The sequence below is a fragment of the Halichoerus grypus genome, chromosome 12 (genome assembly GCF_964656455.1).
Source record: "Halichoerus grypus chromosome 12, mHalGry1.hap1.1, whole genome shotgun sequence".
NCBI classification, from domain to species: domain Eukaryota; kingdom Metazoa; phylum Chordata; class Mammalia; order Carnivora; family Phocidae; genus Halichoerus; species Halichoerus grypus.
The window spans coordinates 28,851,435-28,869,753 of NC_135723.1; the positions used below are offsets into that span (position 1 = coordinate 28,851,435).

General features: G+C 33.7%; 1 protein-coding gene across 3 annotated transcripts in view; it reads right to left on the reverse strand.

Annotated features, from left to right (window-relative positions):
• Positions 1 to 4,459: 4,459 nt before the first annotated feature.
• The window catches only part of SEMA3A (semaphorin 3A), a 206,044-nt gene continuing 192,184 nt past the window's right edge, over positions 4,460 to 18,319 (reverse strand). For all 3 annotated transcript variants that reach the window (XM_078060096.1, XM_078060098.1, XM_078060097.1), the window contains exons 16-17: positions 9,814 to 9,956; positions 4,460 to 8,516 (exon numbers count right to left, since the gene is read on the reverse strand). In XM_078060096.1, coding sequence (XP_077916222.1) covers positions 8,061 to 8,516; positions 9,814 to 9,956 — 599 coding nt within the window. In that variant the 3' untranslated portion in view covers positions 4,460 to 8,060. The remainder of the gene's footprint in view (positions 8,517 to 9,813; positions 9,957 to 18,319) is intronic.

The window sequence follows — 18,319 nt, forward strand, 5'->3', positions numbered from 1 at the left end:
CTGTGTTTTATTTTCCTCTATCTGCCCAGAGCTGATCTCACTTACCCTTGAACTTTTATTTTTTACGTGCTGTTAAAACCTTCCTCATCTCTGGTTGATGACTGAATATGAATTGGAGAAATAGGGCAATTAACTGTGGAATTGAGGTGTTAGCTGGGTCGCTGGAGAGGACACTAAATTTTGCAAGAAGGACCATTAACTGGAAGGACAGATGGGCCAGATACTGTCGAAGGTGTAAGAGAATTGTGGAAATTAGTATTTTAAAAGTCATAGTAACTTGAGGCACCTGGGTGGCTCAGTTGTTAAGCGTCTGCCTTCAGCTCAGGTCATGGTCCCAGGTCCTGGCATCGAGCCCCGCCTCGGGCTTCCTGCTCAGCGGGAGGCCTGCTTCTCCCTCTCCCACTCCCCCTGCTTGTGTTCCCTCTCTCACTGTCTCTCTCTTTCTGTCAAATAAATAAATAAAATCTTTAAAAAAAAATAAAAGTCATAGTAATTTAATAGTAACAGTAATTTTAAATTAAATCATCTAGATACATGAGCCAAGTAAAAACATAACTTATTTAAAAGATTGTACATATTTAAGTTGAATACGTATATACCTATTTTCAACTACTGTTGAAAAATGAGATCTAAATAGGATTTCTTCTGGCATTTATTGACATAGGTATTGATAATTGTTATATACCAAGAATTAGCAAGTCCATGAAAAGTACTTATAAAGTTGATCTAGTTATGTATTTTTATTAAAATGCCAATAATTTTTGAAGTTTGCTTGTGGGATGTTATCCTTGATATGTTAAATTATTGTAAGAGTATTTACTTTAAAGTGTTATTCAAAAGTTGAGGTATTTTCTAACAAATATTTTTCATTTATAAAATCAGACTTTATAAATGCATATATGATTCCAAAACTATTTTTTTTATTTTGGTTACATAGTCAAATATGTGAAGAAAGCTCATCTTGTATCAATTAGCATATTCTCCCTTTTTTGCTTCATTTCAAATATTTAAGAAAGATGCATGCATGAAGAAACCCATATTTTTTCTTTGAAGTCTTTTTTTAAAGAAAGTGAATTACAGACATCAATTCCAGTGTTACGTAACTGAACACTTGACCAACTTTTCATTGGTTCATTCATTTTCTGTACTTAATAGCTTATGTTACCAAGTGCCTAAGTCAATAAATTGTTTCCTTGAATGTACCTTGTTTTTAGATGATCTAAACTAAAATAATGCATAATGTAGTGGCAATTCATTAAAAGTTTAATATTTTCACTATATGATCCAATGTGGTGATAAAAATCTTCTGTTCTAATTGGATCAAATAACAAGATTGTAATCAGGAGTTTAAAGTTTGCTAAGTGTTAGATCTAAGTAAGTCACTCCTAATTTTTCTTCCCTACAAAGTTGGGATAATAAAATTGCCCTACTTCATATAAGGGGAATCAAATGAGATCACAAAAATACTTTGAACATTAAAATTATATAAAAAAATGTAATATTACTATTACCAAGCAGTAGCTTTAGTAAGGCTTTACTAATGCTCTATACTTCTGCTTAATTGATTTTATTAAATACTACAATATTAAATTATAGTATAATACAATTAAATATATTATAGTTTGTACTTAGATTTCATATGTACTGATATCGATTGGGTAATATTATAACAATGTAGAAACATTTCCTTTAAATGAGTTCAGAATGTTACTTCTCAGTAATGAATACATAGCTCCCTGATACGAATAATTTTAATAAAACATTGTAAAATGACAAAGGGGAGCTTAGGAAGAAACCAGTATGGAAACAATTACAAATTATATTCCAGTCTCCACTGGGGGAAACAGCATATGTTACTTTTTAAATGATTAGAGATTTTGTAACCTAGGGAATTTGTTGTTGTTAGTTTTGTAAATTCTAGAGAGGTTAAGAATAAGTTAAAGGAGAAATCCTAACAACGGCATGTTTCTAAATGACTAGACCATTATTTTGGTCAAAATATAATAATCTTAGATGAATATTTACTCAAACTCTTCTGAATAAATATATTTCCTAATTTTAAGAATTCTATGTACTATTTGATAGTACACTTTGGATGCCAGTTTTTACTTCTGATGCTGTATTAATATTCACTAAGTAATAATTTAACCTGCTTCCTCAACCAAATCAAACATAACTAATTTCAACAAACAACTATTAGGGTCCAGAGTAATGCATAGAAGAGAATAAGCAATATTTCTGAAGTTGGTAAATGCCAAAATGCAAATTTGAAGCATATTTTACCATCTTTAGTCAGTATGTAAATTCAAGTAGAATTTACCAAATGGTATATAGAGGCATATATTCATTTGTTGACATTTATCAGCAATTTAAAACAGTGAATGAAAAAATGAAAATATTTAAAGACTACTGAAAGTGTCATTCTTTTATTGAAAGTCAAGGATGCAAACTTCCTAAAAATTGAGGTATAACAAAAAAAATTCCTAAAGTGGAAAAGTTGTTTGATTTTAGACATACAACTTTGCCTAAAACAGTTTAAGCCTCTCTGGAATTAGTCATCAACAAAACAATCAAAACGTTAAGAACTGAGCTACACAAATGACAGGGATTTTTTTTTTTTTTAATTGTATCTACTTGAGGTCTAATGCTTCAGGGAGATTTACAAAGAAAGGATGAAGTTGAGACTTCAGAATTACCCAAATTGGGATGACTTAAACACATTTATGAAAACTTTTGCTTGGGTACTATATAACAATGTCTATAAGTATAATGTTTAGATTAAGAGAAATAAAATACATTTTTTTGTTATGTGAGAAAAAAACTTGACAGTTTAATATAATGGTGGTGTTCGATTGACAATTTCAAGATGCAGCTAAGCCCCTCATTTTCTTAATTTTTTCCTTTTCCTTTTTTTACTTAGAAGTCTTTGCCTGTCAACTATGTACTCTAACCTCACCTGCATCACTGTTCAGCCATAAATACTCCATCTAGGGTATTCATTGAATAAACTCAGGCTTCATATTTTAAAGCCATCTTTGATGAAGTCTTGTTTGTGGGCCACCCTGTTGATCAGCGAGGCAATGTTGGACCTGTGTCCGAGCGGTCTAACACTAGATAAGTGGGGCAATGCTGAAGGCAGGTGACATATAAGGGAAGCTTTCACTTCTAACTGTGTAAGAGCAGCGTGACAAAGCTACCTTCTCCCAGCTGTTCCTCTGAGTTCCAAATGGCACAAAAGCCAAGGTTGGTTGAACTAGAAAGGAGATTATGGCATAAAGATTAGTTTGAAAATGTCAAGTGCTATGACTCCAGCTAAGTAAAGATAAAAGAGGTCAACATTTAAGAGGGAAGTTAGGGAGGGAGAGCAAAAAGGGGTAGGGGGTAGAAAGCAGCAGAATGAATGATACTAACTGCCAGGGATGAGAATGTGGGGTACAAATAGAGGGCAATAAGCCAAAGTCCAGGAAAAATCAAACAAATACACCATTTTGACTCATAGTAGTGGGACAGTTTACTTTTCTTTATGAACCCCATACTCTATTTGGAACACCTGTTCCCACAATAAAAACATTTTTTCACACCTCTCCTCCATTCACCTAATTTTTTTTTCTGCCCAGATTGCCCTTTTTACTTCATCTGGGCAAATTTATCTTATATTTCAATTCCTAGATTGCATGTCACTTATGCTCTGAAGCTTTCCATGATCTCTTTAAATTAATTCCTTCCTCTTGGATCCCATAGCACTTTTATCTTGTGTTTGCATGTGACATTCATCACATTATAACCCGATTCTTTCCAACAATGATTTATTGAGCTTCTCCTGCACCGGCCATCATGCTAGGTACTGGGGGGTGGGGTGGGGAGGTTCAGATAAATTAGATACAAACCCTGCCCTCAAGGAGCTTACAGTCTAGAAAGGGATGGGGGTGTAAACAAAGAAATTATACCTTTGTGTTAAGTGTGGCAATAAAAAAGTATATACAAGGCACAGATTTAGTGCAGAGAAGGTGGTTAGTTTCATCTAGAGATGGAAGAAACAGGAAAGACTTGCCAAATAAGATGATGTTAAGTTGTTTTACTATCCTCATCACTTACCAGGGCCTGGCACATAAGAGATAGACAAGATCTATCAATATAATTTAATTGAACAGGTAGGAGTCTGGTTCTAAAGTTCAAAGTGCGTAGAAGCCCAATTTCTTTATATTCAAAATCACCTTTTTTTTCGCTGGGTTCGATTTGGTACCTCTACCTTTGCCTGTGTGTGTTTGCATGGTTAAAATAAAAACCAAGCTGTTTTCTTTGGTCAGGTTGACTGTGAAAATGGCCATACCATTTCTGTGGCTTCATTCTCTCTTCATTTATAGTTCTCTTAGTATATGAACTTTAAAAAACTGTGTTTCTTAACTAGTATAAAAGATTGTTAGAAATCAGATAAACTAATATGCTTTTGCAAACTTTGGGAAAAATAATGTTTTCTTTTTTATGGAAACGTATTTTGCAAACATTAACAATGACTTTGAATAATTATTACAAAGTTAAAATAAAAAGCATGGATGCCTTTGGCATTAGGGCAGTTTATATCTAACACATTGTAACACAGTAAGATGATGTTGAATCCTGTTTGTTAAGTTTGTCTTTGAGGCCATCAAATTGGATGATCTCCATTAAAGTCTGAATGCAAGATGTGTTTTAAAAGTGAATTCATAAAACAAAGATTTCAAAATCTTATACTCATCACTTCATATTAATAAAATGCTTCCTTATAACTTTAAGGATCGGCAATTTCAATAACAATTGTTGGCATCTTTGTAGATTCTGAAGGAAACCAAACTGATCATGATAATAACACATTCTAGAACTTCATCCCTATATTTCCTTTTTTAGGCATGACAAAAATAACAATATTTAACTTAAAGGGCATCAAAATGCACATCATCCCCATAAACAGAACCCAGTTTACAGATGACTAAAATGAAGAAATCTGTTATGTAGCAACCTGACTCTGGTTCTCAGCATTTTCTAAACTTATGTTCCTTGACACCATATGCTACAGGGAACAGTAAAGACATCTGAATTCAAATATTTTGAAGAAATGTGTATTTAGCAACTGAGTACATGCTAAAAGGAATAATTTACAGCAGCAGTTTCATTACATTTGTCTCTCCAGTTTTCTAGTTCCCATCTGAAATGCAGTGATAAATACAGATATGGAACATATTTACTACCTGGCAAAAAACATGCTTGAATGGGCACACAGCCTCTGCCCTTAAATAGCACATAAACCCCCTTGTCACCTGTATGGGGAAATCTCGCATTTTAGGATGATGTCGAACACGCTGAAATGGAGTACCTACATAAAGTTGCAGTTTACTGTCCTTCCTTGTCTTTTCAAAATTATTTACATCTCTTTTGCCTAATGTGAAGGTAGCAAAAATATTAAACACATACCACTGAAAATCACTAAATCGTACATAAAAGTAGCATTGAGTGTGCATTTACATGCATTTACATTTTACATTGGATTTCAACTGGGCCAGAATTTCTCTGCTACAATGTACCTTTTTCCAATCTTAAGATTGCTGTCAGAACTTGCTTATGGTCACATGAGCCTCTTAATAAAGTTTCAACTCTGATGATACATGCATATGCCAAAGTCTATTAAAACTAAATTAAATGGGACGTTAATTATTTTTCGTGCAACTGTCCCCCTCAATACACATTGGCAGACTATGACTGTAATAAGAGTTATCTACCTGCAAGTTATATCTATAATTTTCTTTGAGAACTTAGACCTGATGGTTTATAAAGACATGCCAGGAGATTTGCTTGTTTTGTTTCTTTTAATTGAAGTCTAGACTTCCTTTCTCTGGGTTTCTCATAATGCTAAACAAAATGCGTTCAGATATTGGAAGGCATCCCTAAAAGTATCATATAATCTATCCCTTCAAATCTATTAGTTTTGAGGACTAATAAGAATTAAGATATTTCTGTTACTGCAAATAAATGTTTCAGCTGCAAATTTCGAAGGAAATGCAACACCAGATTTCAGCACAGTTAAGATACTTGATGAAAATAAAAGAATTACCTCTTTTTGGAGTACTCTTTGTTCTTTGCTGAGTATTTCAAACATTTTTTTTTTTTCTCTACAGAAATATGTCCTTCAAATAATTTAAAATTCAAATACCATTTAAGGATGTATTTCTAAAAGTAACACTGTATTCATCAATGGAGCCTAAAATTGAATGTAGAATATTTTTAGGCTTTCATTTGAAATAGGCATTAACAAATTGTTTATTCAAATCACTAAAATTGAAACATGAGCTTCCATCTGTGAAATATTTCAGCTGAGAATTTTTAAAAAAAATTCATTGTAGTCTGAGGTGAGAAATTAATGCTGAGTTAATTAGAATCCCAAGACAGCTAGAGTTAGAATTTCAATGCTGCTTTCATTAATTAGCAAGAAGATGTTTCCTATGCATTTTTGTGCATGATGAAGGATCTAGGGAGGGATTCCTGGAAAGGTGAGTGCAGTGCAAGAGAAAACTATCATAATGCTGAAGTCTTATCCACCTTGAAGTCAATGATTCTCAAGGAATCATGTCAGGACAAGGAAAAAGGCAAGTCCTTTATTGATCATCTTTTACCTTATTTTATAAGTTATTGCAGGAAACAAAAAGCTTGACATATTTTAAGTGTGAGCTGTGTCCTGGAAAACAGTTTGTATAAAAGTCGCTCCCATCAACATGAAACGAATCATATGTTCCTTAGACAGATAATTATTTTAAACAAGATGAGATAAAAGACAGCTGATACAGATGTAAACAGAGTTGGGAAATTTGCTTTTAAGAAACTGTTCTGAATATTACTCATCTTTTTTCAAAAAAATTAAGATGTAATTCCTAAAGGAATCATTAGAGTTTTTTATGTCTCAAATATCATGCAGGTTTTCAAGCACAGAATTAAGAGATTTTGTGTTAATGTTATATTTAAATAATGCTTATTATTTTCATGAAATATGCAGTTCCTTTTCTCCTTATTGATCCATTAGGTACAACACAAGGCATTTAACAAGTCAATTTGCTGCTTCTCATTTTGCTGGTTAAATGCTCTGTTTTTTTCTAGGAACATAATGCAAGTTAAAATTATTTTTTGATAATACTTAAAGAAGGGGGAGGTGTTATTTGTTTGAATTCCTCAGAGAAATAAAGCACAGTTTATATGCAGGCTTTAGGAATCAACAGTAAATGATGTTTATGTGTTTCTTGAACACTATAGGCTATCCCTCTTGTAGAACTAAAAACACGATGTCGGAAAAAAGCAGCACGCGACTGGAGTTTTTAAAACAAAAACTATATAGCACAATAACTCGAAGACAAAAACCTACTCTAGCTTAGAAAAGAGCTAATTTTTACTGCATATTTGTCATGGTACATTTAAATTATAGTTTTAATAAAATACATCTTTAGATCAAAGCTGAAAGAAGACATCAGTAGTAGATCAGCGTATTCCATTTTTCTTCTGGATGATGGATGGTTTATGTTTTTTATATTTCCACAGACCATTTATTCAGTATCATTTTACTCCTCCAGTACATATAAACATGAGTGCTGGTAGACAAAAAATATCCTTGAATCCAACTATATTTTGGAATATTCATCAGCTTCATAAATCCATGCAGTTTGTTTTAAACTTGCAGTTCAATAAAATGGCTTTGCTGATGCAGTTTTTCTTCTTTAGATGGCAATATGGCAAATGACATTTTTATTTCTCAGGCAAAGAAAAAAGTGAAACCTGTACAATGAAATCTCATAGGAAACACTTAAGTCTGCTAAAGTGAACATCTGCGTTCACGTGACCTCTATTAGGTGTCGGTATTAGGAGGAAAGTCTGTTAGCAAAGTTACTCATGGACTTAATTTATAATTGGGGGAACTCAGTTGCATTTTCCACCATTGTAAACATCCACATAATGCCATGAAAAGAGTTCATGTATATTGCATTTTTTCCAGTTATTGTCTAGGCAAGGTTCTACTCGTTTGAGGCTTCTAGAGGTAATGCAGCTCAGACACTCCTGGGTGCCCTCTCAAATTCGTGGGTCCGCCTGTTTCTACCTTTCTTATTTTCCTGTAAGTGCTTCCATTTGTTACTGTTCCCTTGGGTATGTCCTGGCCTTTGCCGACGCTGTTTTCTGTCCCTTTTCCACACTTGTTCACAGAACTCATCCATTGTGTTCAGGTTGGGGTGGTTGATGAGCTGCATGAAGTCTCTGTACCAGACTTTCTGGCTAGGTGTCATGCTGTTGGATATTTCTTTGGTCTTAGAGCCATCTCCATCATCATCTTTATGAAGAAGTTCTTCCAAATGCTCCGTGTCAATGACTTCCAGGGTCACTTTAAGAAGAGTCTGCATGAATCCATGTTCCACGGCATGGCAGAGGTAATTGCCTGAATCCTTCCGTTGTAGGCTACGCAGTAGAAGGCCTTGTTCTGTCCTGATGATATGATCATCCACTCTGATCTAGCAGAAGAGAAACGGTAGCAAAAATATACATATTTAAAGAAATAGAAGTTCTAGGACTCTCAGTAAAAATTTAGATTATGTGTTGAGGCACACTTTAAACCAGTTAATAAAATGTCTAGCATAGCAGTTCTTCATCAGAAAAAAAGAGAAATTTCTGTGAATCACTTTTAAGATGCATTGCAAATGCATACTGGTTGTCTACTGTCTTAATAGAATTCTTCATTATAATAATTTAAAATATTCAAGATAATGAAAGGACAAAGATATACTTTATTTTATAAAGTTGAAAGAAGGTATATAAATATGGGAGAAAGTTAACAGTAAATCTTGGAAATACAGAACCATGATTATCAGAAAACAGCATAGGACTACATGCTTAATAATTATTTATTCACTTTCCAAGTCTTAGATGTGACATAAATATGAAGATACGCTCTTGAATATATCTAACCTCACTTTTATTTGAATACAGTTTACAGCAGACGACTCTGAAAGCCTAAGCTGAGAGGGTATAAAACTGTCTAAATCAACTCTGACATTTGTATGATGTGATTACATATTTAAAGATGCTTCAAATGTCAAAAAAGATAATGGAGGATCTTAAACTTTATATTCAGATTATGTTCGGAAAATTATCTGCACAGAATTCATTTACAAATCACCTCCACAATCTGGTTAGTTACCCTTATTTAATACTTTTAAAAAGCTTTAAAGGCTCAGAGTATTGAGATTTTCTGTGTACATTTCTCTCATTTTACACAGGAATAAACGCATACATGGAGGAGGAAGATCTGTCTCTGATGCTACATACATGAACTCGTATCAGAGTTCACACTGCTACCCCAGACCCTGTGTCCTAAAGCTCCTACTCCCATCCCCAAACCTTCCCTCCCCATTTGAGGAGGAAGTTAACAGAAAAAAGAAAACATGTTTGGATAGCAGAATTAATTGAACAAAAGTTAAAATTAGTAGAGGATTTGATTTTTTCTTTTGTACACAAATATAGATAACAAATTGCTTTGTAGGTAACTACAGGGAAAAAGAAGATTCTCAAATATATCCCCAAATGGCTTCTGGGACAAAATTCTTATCAGTTCACTTTTGTTTCTCCAGCTCCTAGCGCAAAGCCTGTCTTATGATCAGCCTTCAGTGAATGCTTGTTTAATGAATGGACTATTGATGGGTTAAGAAAAAGATGAAGATTCTCTATTTTTTCACCCTCAAGTCAGCCATGCTGGGGTCCCTTAACATTATATGTTAGACAGAAATAATCCAGTCAATTTCATTCCTATACCTCTTCTTTTCGCTCTTCATTTCGCCTCTGGAATTGCCAATAGACTAGAGCTCGCTGTGATTTTGGACTGCATTCCAGGAACGTGCTACTATTTTCTACTCCATAGATGATTCTTTCTTCAAGGCTGTGGCTATGGTGATTATCTGGCCGGTGATGAGGAAATGAAATGAGGAAACGTTAGAGAAGTAAACTCAACTTTCCAAAGTATTTATTTGGAAATTCAGAAGATAAATTTGTTGCCAAGTTGGGAGTCTTTTCCAAATTGATTTAGGATGGCAGAAATGTCACGGACGTAAGGTTTCAGAACTCAAGTGCCTGCCTAAATAGAATAATTATTTTGGTGTAAGTTATATAAAGCATATGCAGAGATTTGTCTACCAGAAAACAGCATTACATTAACAGAACCAGTCATGTGTGCAGTTTAACTATGCATCTTTATATGCCAGGATAATACTTTCCAAGAAATTATTTTAACTGTAAAACTTTATGCTCTGACTAATGGGGCCAGTTCATATTGTACTATTCTCTAGCAGAAAAGTTATTTGAACTTTTGGAAACAAGAATCTGTTTCTGAGAAATTATTTTGCCTCTTAATGTTTGTTTTTCATCTGAAAAATTAAATTCACCAGCCATTAATATTTATCTAGTATTTTACAGAAGGTAGAGTTCAGGAAGTTTATATTCCCCACCAATAACCTTTAAATAATCTACAAGGTTGTTCTGAAGATCAATTGGTGTGAAATGTTTCGGATGGCTCAGAAGAAAGATGCACAACTATAAAGCAATGTGGTTTCAATTGTCCTTATTTTAAAATGATACATCTTTTATTATTTTCAAGAATTAGGTTAAAGAATATGGCAAGAGTATATAATAAAATGTAGCAATAAGAAAACCTGTTTCCTGATTAAGTTTCTATTATTTTACCCTTTATGTAACCTCCTTCAATGTGGTAAATGAAACACAGTTAAGATCAAAAGTAGGACACAGGGAGTCTAGGTAAAACTCATTTAGAGAGAAAAAAAAAAACCTCCTTATTATCTTGTATAATCCTGTTTCCATTATGACATCCTGTACAATCTGGAACTCATTAAATTAATTTAGAAAATAATAAATATATTTTCACATGCATGGAGGGCTGACAGTGTAGACAGATGAAAAATTTTTGCTCTCTACTTCAAACTCAGCTAGATTTTTAATTAAAAAAAAAAATGTCCCCCCCTGCCTATTTTGGCATCACTTTGACAATTTGACTCCCATTCTAATCAACTGAGGACTTTTGTCTGTCACAGACAATATTATTTGCTCTCACTAGGTTTAAAGCTTTCCAAAACCCTGCTTCTACCTAATCCCTGTATACGGTTTATGTCTACCATCTCCTATTCTCACCCTGCAAGGTCGACATTCTGCCGCCATTTGCTATCTCCAGGGAGGTCAATCTCAGTGCTTTTTTTTCTATCACCCTAAACTGTGAAATGAAACTCTTCTAAGGTTGGGAAGTATCTGTCCCTTCTTATTTAACAAATCAATACCCTGGAAAAAGGAAATGACTGAAATGTAAAGGAACAACATTTAACTGATTCCAAGTCACATTTTTTTTTTTTATATTGGAGATGTATCTTTGTATGTCAACATCTACATTGAATATGATAGTGTTTTTATGTTCCCTCTGAAATTATTAGTATATCATTGAATGAATAGATATGACACATGTTGCCATGTTAGTTTGCAAGATATGTGCTTCCCTGGATAGAGGTGGATTGAATCTCTCTGCCTAATGCGCACTGGAAAATCTCCTGTGGTACCATATTTAGAATACTTTGTCACAGAGGTCAGTAGATATATTTTTTTCCCTATTTGCTGTGCAGTCTGAACTTTGATTTAGAAATCCTTTTACTTGGAATATTATTCAGCGTTTAAAAAAAAACAAAGAAGGAGAAGGAAGTCTGCAATAGGTAGCAACACAGACGAACCTTAGGGAAAACTAAGTGAAACAGGCCAGTTACAGAACAAGTCTGTATGATGATCCCACTTATATAAAATATCTAAAACAGTCGAACTCTGATGTTAGAACGGTGGTTGCCAGACACTGGGGGGAAAGGGAAATGGGTAGGTGCTAGACAATGGGTGTGAAGTTTCAGTTATGCAAGATGAGTCAGATCTTGAGATATAGTGCACAATATTGTAGTGTGCACTTAAAAACTTAAGAGGGTGGATCTCCTATTAAGTGTTCTTACTCCAATAAAATAAAGTTTAAAAAAAGTTTTAATTAAAAAAATCCTTTAACTTTTAGGCAGAGACTTTACATTCAATCTCTACATATTAATGAATCATAAGACATGACAGCATGATAACAGTAAAAAATCCATTGGATTTAGAAGCAAACAACATGGTGAACCACCAGTATCTTCCGGCTTATCCAGGACTACTTTTCTTATAGAACTTTATGATAATAACTGACTTGTCTCTCACCTAATCTAAGTTACCATAGATATCTGTAAAAATCTTAAGATGTAAGTTCTTCCTTGCAAACACAGAGCTCTGCTTAAATCCTTCGGTTCATTAGTTGACACACAGTAAGGAAGAGCAATGTACCTTGTATAGTAAGAAAGCTTAATATAGTTTAATATAAATGTAAAATCAATTAGGTGCATTTTCAAAAATTCATAAAGTTGTCTTCTTCTGAATTAATTTAATCATTCTATCTGTTCTATAGAGAGTTTTCTGTTAACTTTTCTTCGTATCCTGGGAAACCTGCTCAGTTTTTAGTTTTTCAAGTCTCCTGTGGTGACAGCAACTGTTTCCCAGTGTATAAAAAATAAAATAAAAAAGTTCTTTTTTTTTTTTTTTTTGAGAGAGAGTGAGTGGGGGAAAAGGGGAAGAGAGAGAGAATCTTAAGCAGGCTCCGTGCCCAGGGCAGAGCCTGACGCCTGATGCACCAGGCTCAATGCTCAGACCCTGAGATCATGACCTGAACCAAAATCAGGAGTCAGACACTTAACTGACTGAGCCACCCAGGCATCCAGAAGTTCTCTTAATAGTAAATATTTTCTTATATTTAAGAAACCATTTCATCTGCTACTTATAGTACAATCTAATATAAGATGGCATTTGATTTAATCAAGAATTTATACCAGGTTGTTTTTAGTTTAATATAGCAATAGTTCATGGAGTTCTTCAAGAAACATGACATTCATGGACTTTTCCACCTGAATAAGAACCACAACTGGAGAATTTGGTTCATTGTCCAGATGTCTACTTTGCCTTGATAACTACTCCCACCAATACCGTTAAGTACTCATGCCCCCTTTAAGTTGGCCTTTCTTGGGCGCCTGGGTGGCTCAGTTGGTTAAGCAACTGCCTTCGGCTCAGGTCATGATCCTGGAGTCCCTGGATCGAGTCCCGCATCGGGCTCCCTGCTCAGCGAGGAGCCTGCTTCTCCCTCTGACCCTCCCCCCTCTCATGTACTCTCTCTCATTCTCGCTCTCTCAAATAAATAAATAAATCTTTAAAAAAAAAAAAAAAAGTTGGCCTTTCTTTCTCTCTTTTGTCCAAATAAAAAAGCAAAAGAAAGTATTCTAGTTAGGAAGCAGTGAAGTTACAAGTTCTGCCATATTAACTATCAATCATAGTCAGTATGTATAGGTACTACTGTCCTTCTTTGGTTTGAGATTCTCTTATTTTATGTTTTGTTAGGTTTTGCTGCCATCAGTAATAATTGCAAAAACTAAATTTCCACTGAATACAGTAGTTTCTATTAATTCTTCTGCAGTAGAATGCTTCTATCATCAGCAACTTTTAACTTAGGGTTGGAATTTTCATTTAAATTGGCCTCAGGTAAGCATTCATATATTTGGGTGTTCAGATACAACAACCTATAAGCATAAGTTGATTTCCCCATACCTGAAACCTTATAAACAGATGCCCAATAAATATTTTTAGAATGATTAGAAGGCACTCAATAATACCCATTCCCTTTCCTGATCCTTCTACCTCAACTGCTTGAGTACTAATGTACAACACAGGAAACATTAGAATTCCGGTAATAATGTGTTTCTCTTTCTCCTGCCTTTATTTCCTCCACCCCCTAATCTTTGTCTCTGTTTCTATCTTTCTATTAAAAAAAACATAAACAGGAACAGTATTTTGATTCTCGTCTTACTAGATTTTCGATTTTTTCCCTTGGATGTCAAACAAACAATCATTTTGACTTTATTAAAGCAAACAGCTCTGCATTGAAATGGTAGCATAGTATAGCTATATTCTAAGTACTTTTCAGAGCATATATTACTGAACTTACAATTATCCAATATAAATCAAAACCTCAACTGAGAAAACATTGTTGATTACAGATTTCCTGAGGGATAGGAAATCTTGCATATTCAGGGTAAGTACAATCTAGAATCTCCCTCTGGATTAAACTAATTGATCTAGAGCAGTTTACATGGAACACATCGGCTTATTCTCATAATATAACTGATCTCTGTGAATTGTGTCGGGTGGGGGCCTTCTGATCTATGCTGAGGAAGTCCAGAAGGAATACTCTATGGATGTGTTGTGTTTATGTCACAGTGTTGTCCAGTATGGCGTCCACTGCCTTGCACTATTTTCTTGATGTTCGCCTTGGGAGATTTTTTTTTCTGGTGTTAGTTTTAGGAATTATTGAGATTCTCTTGAAAAATTGTTTTTTTGTTTTTTTGGTTTTTTTTTTAAGTAGGCTCCACACCCAACATGGGGCTTGAACTCACAACCCTGAGATCAAGAGTCACATGCTCTCCTGACTGAGCCGGCCATGTGCTCTGAAAAATTGATGTATTTTTTTAAGAATTAACTTTGTGGCTCATCTGTTGATCAGTTTTTTTTCCCCTCACCACTGGCTGAAAAAACTCACTAGCCAAATTTACGTTCTATCCTTAGAACTTCATGGTAACTATGTTCTTCCTGTGTGCCTGGTTTTGTTCTGTCAGTACACCTGCTTTGTCTGTGTGACATCATTGCTATCTTTATCTTATCCTTTTTTTAATCAAACAATTACACATCATCTGAAGTATATTACTGGTCATCTAGCAATTTTGGACAACATAAAATTTTTATAACCCTTTTTAGTATTTTTTTCTTGTTAAAATATACCTACATAAAAATAATAGTATAATGCCTGAATACAGAAACAGTGATAAATATGTGAGATGCTATTATTGTTACTGCCATTCTTGTGATAGCTTCAACTGTTAATTCAAAACTTAAAATCCTTTACTGAGAATCCACAGTAAGACAAATTATGAACTACTTCCCAACATCAATCCTACTCCCTGACCACCATTAAATAAACTATTTCCTCTTCTGTGCTTCCTAAAAATCTTTTTACATATAGTTTTAGAACACATGTAGTCTTATGTGTTATGATTATTTATTAATCTGGTTGTCTTCCTCCCTTATTATAATCCTGGCACTAGGCAGTCATAAACCCTTAGCTGATGTTTGCTGAATGGAAAATCCAGGTAACTATTTACCCTGCATTTAAAAGCTGAAATCTCATGTAACTTTGATATCCTCAGACACAGAGTTATCATAATTACATAAAAGGAATGGTTAAAAGTTTAATCAGTTAAAAAGGGCATAGGGTTTATAGCCTTGATTATGACAGAATATGCTATTAAACCACACTGGCAAATGTAAACATTTCAAATCTTCTAAATTTATTGTTTTATATTGTTACAAGAGTTGATCTGAGATATGGGTGGGAGAAGATAACCAATCAAGTATACCCCAATATCAAAAATTCCAAATATGGGATAATAAGAAGAGAAAGAGATTAGAGAAATCATATGAATACATTCTCACATCTCCAGGGACACCTATAAGTCTAAAGGATGTCCATGCCAATGAGTAATTCTGTAGATTTCCAGAAAGAAAGCAATCTCATTTTAATCTATTTTAAAATACATTTCGCACTTAGAAAACAACTGTTTTGAATATAGACTTTTGTCATGAAAATTACCAGTAGACAAGAAGGGTAGAGTTAGTTGTTAAATTGGCATAATGAATTCTCATGAGTTGAATTGAATAGTTAGAGCAAAATAATTGAGAGCAACAAACATTACAATTATTTTAAAAGTACCACAGTGTGTTTGAATAACACAATGTTACAATATGTTGCAGTTGTTAATGACAAGAAATAATGTTTTTAAGGAAGCAATCTTCAATTAATCATTTCCTTCTTTAGTGGGATAATTTATGGAAATGAAATGAGGCTAATAAACCAGAAAGAATGGGAGGAAAGAAAGAAGTTAAATAAATTGCTTCCTTTTGTAACAACAAAAAGTCATGATATCCATCATTTGGCCAGGAATATCATGTTGCTAAAGGCCTTATTTAGTATTTGATTCTCTTCCAATACAGCAGAAACAGAAGGCATCACATTTCAGCTTTCCATTTATTTCACTCTCCATTTTAACCCCATAAATGTCTCCCAGGATTGAAATGTTAATAATGTACGAATGTGATATCATGGAGAAAAGACAGAGATGGGTGGGGTAGTAAACCACGTATTTATTCAACTATTTAATTTCTGTTATCATTTTTGATGTTCTCCCCCTGAAAGTTATTTTAAAGTTGAATTTCATAAATAATGAATATAATAGTAAAAGTTAATTTAGGGTAGGGGAAAATGGTTGCGAATTATTTTAAATATTTAACAAATAGTGTTAGTTGTTGAACTACATAAAGAGAAATCTAATTCCAGTTGTTTTCATCACATTTTATAACTTTATTTGTAATTGTAATTGTAATTTTAAAATTGTAATTTTAATATTTTACATTGTAAATTTTTTTCTCAATAACTTAAGACCAAACTAAGGAAGAAAGGAAATGTTGCCCACAAGCTCTCGGTGACATAGAAGACTGCAAAAATGCATTTCTTTTTTTTTTTTTTTTAATTTTTTTTTTTTTTAAGATTTTATTTATTTGCGAGAGAGAGAACGAGAGACAGACAGCATGAGAGGGAGTGAGAGGGAGGAGGGTCAGAGGGAGAAGCAGACTCCCTGCCGAGCAGGGAGCCCGATGTGGGACTCGATCCTGGGACTCCAGGATCATGACCTGAGCCGAAGGCAGTTGCTTAACCAACTGAGCCACCCAGGCGCCCCAAAAATGCATTTCTTAAGTATAAACATCATTACTCAGATTTTCCTTACCAGATTCTAGACGTCCTTCTCTAGAAATATAAATGGTAATTATCAATAGAAAATAATCTAATTTGGCTTCAAACGAAGGAATAATCCCCCTTTAGGTAGCAGTAGCTAAAAAGGCATTTTAGGAATGAATCAACAAGTCTTGGGAAGATATAAAATACCTAAAAATAAATAAAACCGAAGACAAAAAATTTCATTCATCCCTAACGCTCATGTATATTTTTGGACCAGATTATTAAGATGGCTAACAATTGATTTAATAATCTCATACATTAGAATACATTGAAAACAAATTCTACAGTATATACTAAGCTATATAACAGGGGTCCTGTTTGTTTATCGATATAATGCTTAGTACAATATTTCTCCAATGTTTTGTATGATGCTTGTACCAACTAGTTTACTAACTAGCTGAATGTGAGTTTGCATGCATGCATATGTATGTATTAAAGTCCATGTGCTTAATGCATCTGTCAAGTACAAAAAAAGACTCAATTATGAAACCTTAGAGAAAATTTAAACTTATGATGTATCAACTTGCTAAAATATCAGATTTTAAACTACTTCATTTTATTTCCTAAATTAAGACTGTCTCTGGTGCTGGGAAATAATTACCAAACAGAATATAGCACTTAAAATTTTACAATTCAAGTAGTTTCCTATCCTTCTTGAATACACAGATTCCTATGGATGTTAGTTTAAAATGTTCTTGTTGGCATATAGATAGATAGATGGATAAACAAGCAGATCGATATGACCTGGGTATTTTAATTTTACTATTCATCGGTAATTATTGTATTAGAGGTGGTCACTAGTATCTTAATTTTTAGAAATTTATTAATTTAAAATATGGAAATGAAATTGATATGTTATGAAGTTAACAATGAAGCCGCCTGAACAGTTGCATTTACTTTTATGCTCGATACCTTTGTGTGTGGGAGGCTGCGGTGCTTCATGGTATAAGGAAGACTGAAATTCAATTATGTAAAAAGCATAACCAATATGAAGATACCTACTACCATATTTATTTATTCTATATTGAATATCTCATATGTTTTATTTTCATGATTTTATAGCAAATGTTTTACCAAGAAAGCACATATACTCTATATGGCAGAGTAAAATTACCATAGGAATTTTTACATTTAAACATCAGGAAACATGGACTTTAATTTACTTCTTCCCAAGAGATATGATAGATGATGGAAAACACCCACTTACTGAAGCAGAAACCTTCCATAAACAATAATGAAAATACCACCTTGTATTTTAATATGTTTCCCTTATTTTTGGAATTTAAAGAATACAGCATGCTTTAAAAA